At 33.4% G+C, this 10,490-nt stretch overlaps 2 protein-coding genes across 3 annotated transcripts; one reads left to right on the top strand and one right to left on the bottom strand.

Annotated features, from left to right (window-relative positions):
* Nucleotides 1-193: 193 nt before the first annotated feature.
* On the bottom strand, nucleotides 194-789 carry LOC111404031 (phosphate transporter PHO1 homolog 1-like). Its single transcript, XM_023032747.1, has 2 exons — nucleotides 567-789; nucleotides 194-406 (listed from the first exon to the last, which is right to left on the bottom strand). Exons 1-2 carry the CDS (start codon nucleotides 779-781, stop codon nucleotides 316-318), a joined length of 306 nt encoding a protein of 101 aa, XP_022888515.1. The 5' UTR covers nucleotides 782-789; the 3' UTR covers nucleotides 194-315.
* A 1,089-nt stretch (nucleotides 790-1,878) lies between these two features.
* On the top strand, nucleotides 1,879-9,794 carry LOC111404030 (alpha-L-arabinofuranosidase 1-like). 2 transcript variants are annotated; one of them, XM_023032745.1, is made up of 17 exons: nucleotides 1,879-2,135; nucleotides 2,611-2,665; nucleotides 3,609-3,820; nucleotides 4,651-4,772; nucleotides 4,954-5,116; nucleotides 5,733-5,802; nucleotides 5,998-6,143; nucleotides 6,237-6,282; nucleotides 6,620-6,672; nucleotides 7,079-7,223; nucleotides 7,674-7,792; nucleotides 7,885-7,956; nucleotides 8,032-8,135; nucleotides 8,322-8,378; nucleotides 8,467-8,662; nucleotides 8,857-9,003; nucleotides 9,452-9,794. In XM_023032745.1, the coding sequence occupies exons 1-17, from the start codon at nucleotides 1,959-1,961 to the stop codon at nucleotides 9,599-9,601; spliced, it is 2,034 nt and encodes a 677-aa protein (XP_022888513.1). In that variant the 5' UTR covers nucleotides 1,879-1,958; the 3' UTR covers nucleotides 9,602-9,794. The 2 variants fall into 2 exon arrangements, with proteins under 2 accessions (XP_022888513.1, XP_022888514.1); XM_023032746.1 differs by having other exon boundaries at nucleotides 1,880-2,135; nucleotides 4,969-5,116.
* The last annotated feature ends 696 nt before the right edge of the window (nucleotides 9,795-10,490 follow it).

The following is a 10,490-nucleotide window of genomic DNA, read 5'->3' as shown; positions in this document are numbered from 1 at the left end:
CTCAATTTGTTAACTGTGCTTAATCTTGTCTAGTTTTTGCTTCACGTTCAACTAAACTAAAAAGACAATGATCTACATATTATGGCGTTGATAAAATATTAATACAAAATTATTTTTCGTCCCATCAATCAAAAGGCAAAGTTTTCTGTTTACTGAGTATAAATTATTTAGCTGAAGTGAATATTCCAGAGAATATGACAAAAAACAAGTTGATATTTTGAACTTCAACTTGTACAATGGGAATTTCATTTCATCTTTGAATAACAGAGTAATAAGTTGCATAATCCTAGCTAATATTCTGTAAGCAAATTGGCCTCAATCTTGATCATCCACTTCATGAAAAGGAAGTGGTACAGTCTTCACAGCTCTGAATTTTCCAGCATTATTTAGATGCTCATTCTCCAACCTGTAAAGTAATATATATGATTATTACTTTTAAGTCCCAGGATTGTGCAAAAACACGTAAAAGTCCCAAGTTTAAGTCTCTTTGACATCCTTATTTATGGAAACCGTTCACTTGTGAGATTTTTGACGTGGGGGAACGTGTTGAAAACATATGTTTTTACCTGTAAAAGTTCCATTGGCCTCTTCTAACAACTTCAAGTGCTGCTAAACATAGTCCGGTTACTCTGTAATCTACCCTTCCAAATGTGTAGTTAAAAACTGTTTGCAACCATGCTAGCCTGAGAAAAAGGTTCAACCCCTGCACAAAGTAGCATAGTTGGTCAAGATCTTTGAAAAATATAGATTTTGCCCTGTATGTTTGTACTGATGTGCTCATAAGTATAAAGACAAGAATAATGCTTGTAGTACATAATTTTTTGTACATAATGGGTGCCTCCACTCACATGGTGGGGGGCCCACATGAATATAATATTCATGTGGGCCCCCCACCATGTGAGTGGAGGGCACCCATTATGTACAAAATATTATGTACAACAAGTTTAATCCTTACAATGGAGTTTGCCAAAATCTGAACGGGAAGTGTGATAAACCCATGAGTTTCTTTGAGTGACGAAGTAATGATGAATGAAATACTAAGTAATTCATGTGGGCCCCCCACCATGTGAGTGGAGGGCACCCATTATGTACAAAATATTATTTACAACAAGTTTAATCCTTACAATGGAGTTTGCCAAAATCTGAACGGGAAGTGTGATAAACCCATGAGTTTCTTTGAGTGACGAAGTAATGATGAATGAAATACTAAGTAATTCATGTGGGCCCCCCACCATGTGAGTGGAGGGCACCCATTATGTACAAAATATTATGTACAACAAGTTTAATCCTTACAATGGAGTTTGCCAAAATCTGAACGGGTAGTGTGATAAACCCATGAGTTTTTTTGAGTGACGAAGTAATGATGAATGAAATACTAAGTAATTCATTTAACTTGTGAAATCTTATTGTGGAACAAAGTGCCTGAATTTATTAAAATCCTCTGATAAATCAGATTTACTTCTTCATTAATATTGATACTGCGAACTTTTAATTTTGACTCTCAATCTATTTATGATTTTGTACACGTTTACTTATTGTTCAAGCTATTAATAAAACTTGCCATTAAAGAACTTTTTGACTAAAACTTAATACACAACATGGGTTTCCATAAAGAAAAGGAAGAATGGAAATGTGAATAAAATATAAATTATTATTCTTGTTTTGATGTTATTCTTTTCCCCAACTTCTGTAGTTTGTTTTTGAAGCAAAACAATCTGATAATAGTCTGCCAAGCTGGTTTTGTGTTGATATAGTTCTTGAATTCATTATTTGGTTTTCTAGTTTTCGATAAAACGAGGTTGTTGTAACAGGAAGTTTTTCTATTTACACTTTACTACTTTTCTTCTGTTAACTGATTAAGTTCTTTTTTTCTCTGTATATATTATAAGATAGCTGAGTCGGTATATTTATCAGTGCTTATATTGGGCTGCAAACACATTGGATGCAGATAGGAAGAAATGGGTTTCAATAGTGCTATATGCAGCATCCTTCTTTTCTTTTTCATCGCGTTGAATTCTATTTATAAATCTTCTGCAATTGAAACTGAAGCAAGCCAGACAGCATTGCTTTTCGTTAATACTTCTGAAGCATCGGCGAAGGAAATACCTGAAAACTTGTTTGGCATATTTTTCGAGGTGAGATATGTAATTTATGATGAACTTCTACATCAACTTCATCTTCTATGTTATTATCTGTGACGTAGGATGTACACAGTGTTTGTTTTATTTAACTTTGAGCATGAAAGTAGTCATGGGTATTTTATTATGCAAATGATGTTTTTGCATGATCCGTCACTTGATATGTTACAAGTAATTGGTTCCATAGATACTGTCCATGTTTGCATCATCATTGAATTTTTAGAGTTTTAAGTTGTATTATTATTAGAAAATGTGTTCATAATATTTTCTTTGTATATGTATGTGAAACACACGAAAATGTTATTATATGTGGGTTTGGAGATTGACAGTCCTAGTTTTTTTGGGTTTACGATAATTGTTATGCTGAATGAAACCTGTTCTTTGACATCTAAACAAGTGTTAATGGTCGTTATATTTTTGTTAGCTGTTAAATAATGAGAACAGAGGCTAATATTCTTTGAAATATCTTCAGGAGATTAACCATGCTGGAGCTGGAGGATTGTGGGCCGAGCTTGTTAGCAACCGAGGTCGGCTAGAATTTCCTTAAGTTGTTCTCAGAGAAGGAAAACATTAAATGAAACTAAATATCCATTATAATTTCTTACAATGTTTTTGTTATTAAAATTTGAAATGTAACATTTGCATATTCTTTAGTTTATTTGAATAGGAGGAAAATATTATGCTGTCATCTTTCCCTTCCTATCTTTCTTGATTCATCAATGATATGGAGATCTTTGTAGCAATATGGGGTTCGGAACTCATGCTTGTGCTTAATATCCCCTGGTACAATTTTGGTAATTTGTACACAGTCTTCCCTTGTGTTTTATGGCAATTGATTACTTAGCATCCTATGCTCAATTGGCAAATGGTTTTCCCTGCCCCATTTGATCATTGACAATATCAGAGAAATTGTGAAATTTCATGTTCTTCGTATGTATGTTATAATTTAGTTCTTCCTTCTTGTCAATGTTCCTCCGTCTTGTCTTCTGAGTAATTTTCAAGAAGCTCCCTCAAGTTTCTTTTGTTCTTTTCCTTTTCGTTTTTTTCCTCGTCTTCCGTATTTCAATGTAGAAGCACCTGTCTTTTGCAAAAATCTTATTTGTAAACTGTACTTTCGAATGTGTAAGTGCTTTGAATCTGGAAGTGGCCAATTGGCCTCCTTGGATGTATTATTCTTCATCTTACCTGCAAATGATTTGCTATACAATTTTTGCAAAATGCCACTCACAATACTTACTGCCTTAATGTGTTAATTCATGGATAGAAAACAATTAATGCTTCTTTTGCTTTGTTTCCTATCAGCCACATTTTGCAAGGCAGGACATGATCAGTTAAATATCAGTGGCATTTTCTGAAATTCATGATTGTTTGAGATGAAAAGCCTGTGCATTATATAGTTTGAAACGAATATGTCACTTGCTTTTGTTATGGATGCCAATGATTAGGAGCCTCAAATAATTTTAATTTCAGGTTTTGAAGCTGGAGGACCCAATACACCTTCAAACATCGATCCCTGGTCTATTATCGGGGATGATTCATCATTAATTGTATCAACGGAACGTTCATCGTGCTTTCCTCGAAATAAAATTGTTCTGCGAATGGAGGTACTATGTGACAATGAGGGCACAAGTATCTGTCCAGCTGGAGGAGTTGGTATATATAACCCTGGGTTCTGGGGTATGGTAAGAGTTAACACCTTTTCAAAATTTGAAAGGGAAATGAAGGCGTCTTCAGTGAATGATCAAAATGCAATATATATAAATAACATTTTCTACCTTCCTGAATAGCCAGATGGACTAATAATATGCATAATTTTGTTTTTTGACTAATAATTCATGTAACATCTGGTTTTTCGAGTCTTCTGTAGCTTTTTATATGTGATCCCAAATAACTAAATGTTATTCTTCTTCTCTACTTCAGTAAGTAAAAGTAAAAATTTTATTTTTCTCAATTTTTTGACATTCCTAGTAAATTATTGTTTCAGGTAGAAATTCAAATCTTATTGTAACATAAGCTCTAAAAGAATAGTACCATTTACTTTTTAGGTTTAATTGGTTGTTAAGCAGCCTTGTTTTTCTTCCCTTTACTAGTTGTAAAATATTTTCTCAATTTTCATTACAAAATTATTATATAGGAAGCAGCAAATACTTGAAGTTTCATATGTATGTCAACTTGGAGTGATGTTTTAAAAGAAGAATTTGGTGGTCTCCAAATTTTACATGGGGAACATTCCATAAATTTGTTAATTTTTCTCTTCTAAAAGAATTAAATATATGATACGTTTGGTGCATAGTATTAGATCGATAAACTATGAATTAATTGACTTATTTTTCTTCTTCGAAATGTTTGGTCATAAACACAATTTTTCAAATTAACATTGCAATTAGTTTGATTTTAAAGTTGTTTAGGGGTAAACATTTTGAATTTCATTCCATCGGTCTTCTGTGGATCTGTATGATGCTAATATCTTTTTAATCTGCCAACTGGAACCTAATATGCTTTCCTCTTGCAGAATATCAAACAAGGGAAAACCTATAAATTGGTGCTCTATGTACGTTCAGAAGGATCAATTGATTTGTCTGTGTCGTTAACGGGTTCAAATGGATTGCAGACATTGGCTACTACTAACTTTAAGTTAGTACTGGTGACTCATTACATTTCACTTGGTAGCATGTTTGTTAATGGGGATTTAATAGTACTGGACAATATTAAAGAAGAAAAAGAAGTTCAAATGTTGTCTATTATACACAATCTAGTAATGCATAAAAACATTTAAATGGTTTTAGACCTAGGTTACTTCTTGAATATTTTAAAGTTATTGTTGTTGCAGAGCTTCTCATGTGTCGAACTGGACAAGGATGGAGGTTTTATTGCAAGCACAAGGAACCGATGCAAAATCAAGACTGCAGCTCACTACAACCAGGAAAGGTGTCATTTGGTTTGATCAAGTATCACTGATGCCTACAGATACATACAAGGTGAATGCATACCCCAGATCAGCTTTAATCACTGAATAGTGTGAAATACATTAAGATTGCTCTCTAACTATGATGCATGGAAACTCCTACTAGGGCAATGTGTCGGACACGACACTCAAGGACATGTATTCAACAAGCCACATGTCCTTATCCCATTTTTTATATATTATTTAATTATCAATACTCAAGGGATACTTCATAAACACCCCCAGGCAAGTGTCCAACATGCCATGTGTCGTGTCCTATATAAAAATTATAAAATTAAAGACATAATTTATGAATTTAAAATTTTAAAGAATTTAAATCCGATGTGTCTTGAATGTGTCTTAGTCCAACTTTGTCTTGCCATATCCATGCTATGTCGCCGTCTATGTAGCTTAGCTCTTTAGCCTCGTGAATAATTGGGTGCATCTACCTTGATGCTCCCAAAGGCAATTGAATAAGTATTTTAGATCTGATCAAGTTTCCTACTACTTTGCACAAAAAAATAAAAAAATAAAAAAATCTAAATAATATAAAGATTGAGCTGCGTGTGATACTACACTGTCTATGCCATGGAGAGGTTGAGATCTCTTATATATTATAATAAGCTCCTCATTACTACCTTTTGGCACAGGAACACGGTTTTCGCAGTGATCTTTTTGAAATGCTGAAAGATTTGAAACCAGGATTTATCAGATTTCCAGGTAGTCCTAATATATTCATATTGTTTTTTCCAATTTCCTTCTTTCAGTTTGTTTGGGTAATATTATTAGCTTTCTTTGGGATTCATCATATTTATATATGTCATGTTCGTCATATTTATGTACGTCATGTTCATCAAGGCTTGTAATATATAGCTGTATGAACGCAGCATCATTTTCTTGTGATCCATGTTGTAGGTGGTTGTTTTGTCGAAGGTGAATGGTTAAGAAATGCGTTTCGTTGGAAAGAAACTGTTGGACCATGGGAAGAGAGGCCTGGGCATTTTGGTGATGTTTGGCAGTACTGGACTGATGATGGTCTTGGTCATTTTGAGTTTCTCCAGGTAAATATTATATTGGATATTTTTATTTTCTTAAATTATTCAATAATCATCGTCTTCATTGTTTTTACTCTTTCAATTTCACTTCTTTTGCAGCTTGCTGAGGACTTGGGTGCAGCACCAGTATGGGTGTTCAACAATGGTACTCTTTTAGACTACAATGTTATGGTGATAGATAGAGCATGTTTAACTAAGCTTAAAAAGTTTACTTACATAAGTAAGATCTAAAATAAATAAGTTTTTTATTAGTCAAAGTTAAAAATAAGGAAGTTGGCTATTTTGACAATAAGTCCAGAGTTGCTTCCAAAAAAGTGTTTTTTTTACCTGAAAATAAGGAAATAGTAAGTTTTGTGAACATGTTTGGAGACTAAATGTAACTTCGCCTTTTCTTAAGCTTAGCTGAACATGCTCAAGTTGGATTCTTGAGTTTCTTTTCCTTTTTATCTTATTTTGTTGTCTTCATGTCCAATAATTCTCAGGCATTAGTCACAACGATCAAGTTGACACTTCCAACGTCTTACCTTTTGTACAAGTAAGGATCTCGGGTTCAGTTCAGATTTGCACGAGTATTTAGCCCCCATTTGACAACCACTTAGACAAGACTCTTTTTTTTTCATTTTTTTTTTTTTTTTCAAACTCATTTTCAACAATGCATTCTTACGATAAACTATTTTGCATGTAAATCTAAATTTTTTCCTACTTTTGAACCAAGCATTCTAAAAAAAAATCACTATTCCAAAACTCATTTTTCCCAAAAAAAAAAAAAAAAAAAAAGAAAAAAAAAAAAAAAAAAAAAACTCTTTTAATGATTGTGAAACAGGGGCTTAATTCTTAAAATCTCACCCTTGATATGTAGCTTTGAACTAGCCCTGCAAGGAGCAGTATCCTAAAAATGATCTATTTTGTAATGTATTTCACTTCTTGGAAATCAATTATAGGAAATCCTAGACGGTATTGAGTTTGCAAGAGGCGATCCTCAATCAAAATGGGGTTTTCTACGAGCTGCAATGGGACACCGGGAACCTTTTGATTTGAAATATGTTGCAGTTGGGAATGAGGATTGTGGGAAGAAAAATTATGTTGGTAAGCTATTATTTACATTCGTAAACATCTCTTTTTCCTTTTTCATTTTACTAGCCTATAATGATTAAGATGAACCAGTATGTAATATAAAACTAACCATCCTTGATGCATTTATATTTCACATAAAAGGTTATTTCCTTTGTCAATAAAATATAGTGAAGCTTCAACGCCATCCTTACGAGGAATAATGATTAAGGTTTAGTGACCTTGATGATAAATAATTTTTCACAATCAAATAACTCACATGTTCACTCAAATATATGTATTGTATTTGCCTTCAACTGATGAATTTTTACTAATATAATTTAACTTAAAATTCTTAGACAATTAGTTGATTAAATTACATCGCCTATTGGCATCATCCATATCAGATTTATTTTGCTCAACCATCTTTAATTAGCAAAACTCAAGTTAATGGTCTGTATAATTTCCTATATTCTTATTATTCAGGAAACTACCTCAAGTTCTACAGTGCTATAAAAAAAGCTTATCCGGACATCAAAATAATCTCGAACTGCGATGGTTCCTCTAAACCATTGGATCACCCAGCTGATTTGTATGATTATCATGTAAGTACTTCTTCATTTCTTTCACACATTTACAATATATTTGATTATTTGAAACGTGGAAGCTACTTATTCACATATGGTTTTCTGGTTAGATTTATACTGGTGCAAATAATATGTTTTCCTCCGCATCAAAGTTTGACCAAGTCTCACGCAATGATCCAAAGGTTTGTAGCAGTTTACTTTGATAATATGAGTAATGAATGGGGTTTATGCTTCAGTTGACATAATTTGGTGTGTAGGCCTTTGTCAGTGAATACGCTGTGAATGGAAATGATGCTGGCAAAGGCAGTCTTTTAGCAGCTCTTGCAGAAGCTGGATTTGTTATTGGACTTGAAAGGAACTGGTATCATAACAAATTTCAAGAATTTTTAATGCTTCAAAATTTTCTATAAATGTTGCTTTGCTTATTTATATACAATATTTGTTTTGTACATGCTTATGTTACCTACTCGGTTTACACATGGGATTTCTTGCTTCTGCTATGATATTTCGACAATAATGAAGATTTATATTTGCTCCTTCGATGCAGTGATGCTGTTGAAATGGCAAGTTACGCACCTTTGTTTGTTAATACCAACGATAGAAAGTATGTTTTAATTCTTCCTACTCAATACCATCTTTCCCATTTTGAACTGCATTTTTAAGAATCTAAGAGAAAATTTTCATGGATTCAGTTGGAACCCAGATGCAATTGTCTTCGACTCAGCACAGGCGTATGGAACTCCTAGCTATTGGATGCAACATTTTTTCAGGGAGTCAAATGGCGCAACTCTTCTGAGTTCTACTCTTCAAGCTAACTCTTCAAGTTCTCTTATTGCTTCAGCAATTGTTTGGCAAAATTCAGATAACAAGAAATACCTTAGGATAAAGGTTTGTGTACTTTCCAATCGCAAGTTTTTGCTGGAAAATAAAATTAGTAAAAATACAAATGTTTCATCTCTACGTTGAACTTCATTTCACCGTTATGGATATAAGAACTTCTTCTAGCATCGAAATCTTTAACCAATCTCTCTGCATGATTCTTAAATTTCTCTCTTTATGAACTCGACAAATTTGTTCTCCAGGTTGTGAATTTTGGAAGCAACAATGTGACTCTTCAAATATTTATTGATGGACTGGAGCTGAACTCGGTACCATCCTTTGGATTGACAAAGACTGAATTAACATCTAGTAATCTGATGGATGAGAATTCTTTCCAAGTGCCCAAGAAGGTATATTTGAACAACCTTGCTAACAAAAGACTGATACTGTCTCTCTCTTTTGTCCTTCATTACCAGCTTCCTAGAAAGCGCGCGGGTGAAACATCTCGCGTTGGCACAAAGCACGAAATTACAGTTGATAACTTATTAATGCGCACCTCAAAGTGCATTAAAATAAGAAAATGATTTTTTACGGTCTAGGCTCTTAAAAGTTTGAAGTTTGGCCTCTATGCCTAGTCACGCTTTATGCTTTTTATAACACTATTCATTACATCTATGTATTGCACTAGCGAAGAAGCCTGACTTAGAGAGCAAAAACTTGTGCAAAATCTCCATGTATTCAAGTTATTTCATCACGAGAATATCCTGGAAATATATTCCTTCTTCCTTAAAAGCAATTCATAGGTTTTTTCCTCACACCCCATAAATCCTGAAGTTCCCTATTTTTGGTTCTATGCAGGTGATGCCAGTTAAAAGTTCAATGGAGGGTGCTGGTGGCCAAGTGGACATCGTGCTTTCTCCGCATTCGTTAACTTCATTTGACTTGTTAATGAAATCAAGCAGTATCCGGATGGTAGGATCTGATAATGCTGATTCATACTTCATGTGAACTATGGCTTGAATTTGAAATGAATAGAACTAATGTAATAAAGGTTATTTAAATGTTAGTGGTGTTTGTAGCTTGGACTTCTGAGATGGACCTACATCGTCTTTAGGAATCATCCTACTGTTCAAAATAAATTGTAACTATGTCTTAATTCAAAATCAAACCAAGTCAGATAATCGAATGACTTGGCTTTCTATGGGTTTCTGAGCAAACTTCAGGCAAGATGCAAAGAAAATTGGGCCAAATTTACTTCGACACCGATTGGCACAGTCCACATTGAGAGAGAGAGAGAGAGAGAGAGAGAGAGAGAGAGAGTTTAACATTCTTGATTCTAATTCAATAGAATAAATGCGAATTTCTTAGTGGAAATCAGATTGAACAATATGAGACAACAAAAATAGAAACAGTAACTCTATATTGGCTCTCAATTTTCCATTCTGTTTTGAGCGACAATGAATTTATGGGCAGGTGTGTGTATAACATAACATTCTTCTTGGAATAAATTTTTATTTATTTATTTATTTAATTTTTCTTTTTCGAAAATATGGTTAAAAAATAAAGAGAAATTTTAAGTAGTGATGGCAATTTATCCCCGTGCCGCCCTGCCCCGAATGGAGCAAAAAAACCGGTATAAATGGTAGCCCCGTCGCGGGGCAGGGCGGGGCATCCGGTGAATTTTTTTTTTTTAATTTTTAATTTTCAATTTTCATTTATATATAGAGTTCATCTATGCAACATATTTCAAAATCGCTTTTTATTTAAACTTATTTTCTATCACAATTTTTTTAATAACATAATTTACATGTGCACCTATAAATTTTTCATACTTTTTATTCACACACATTCTCTAAAAATCATTTTACACTATAAATAATTTTATCCCAAAACAAAA

Source organism: Olea europaea, chromosome 11, assembly GCF_002742605.1.
Source record: "Olea europaea var. sylvestris chromosome 11, O_europaea_v1, whole genome shotgun sequence".
In the NCBI taxonomy this organism is placed as follows: domain Eukaryota; kingdom Viridiplantae; phylum Streptophyta; class Magnoliopsida; order Lamiales; family Oleaceae; genus Olea; species Olea europaea.
Note: the sequence above shows the minus strand (reverse complement) of the source record. Positions and strands in the feature narration are given on the sequence as shown.

Bases quoted from the DNA above. Each gene is read 5' to 3' on its own strand.
- LOC111404031 (XM_023032747.1), bottom strand. From the start codon at position 781: ATGAGCACATCAGTACAAACATACAGGGCAAAATCTATATTTTTCAAA. The intron at 407-566 runs GTAAAAACATAT...ATTACTTTACAG, and splicing joins GGCCAATGGAACTTTTACAG to GTTGGAGAATGAGCATCTAA.
- LOC111404030 (XM_023032745.1), top strand. From the start codon at position 1,959: ATGGGTTTCAATAGTGCTATATGCAGCATCCTTCTTTTCTTTTTCATC. The intron at 2,666-3,608 runs GTCGGCTAGAAT...TTTTAATTTCAG, and splicing joins CGAGCTTGTTAGCAACCGAG to GTTTTGAAGCTGGAGGACCC. The intron at 4,773-4,953 runs GTTAGTACTGGT...AATATTTTAAAG, and splicing joins TTGGCTACTACTAACTTTAA to TTATTGTTGTTGCAGAGCTT.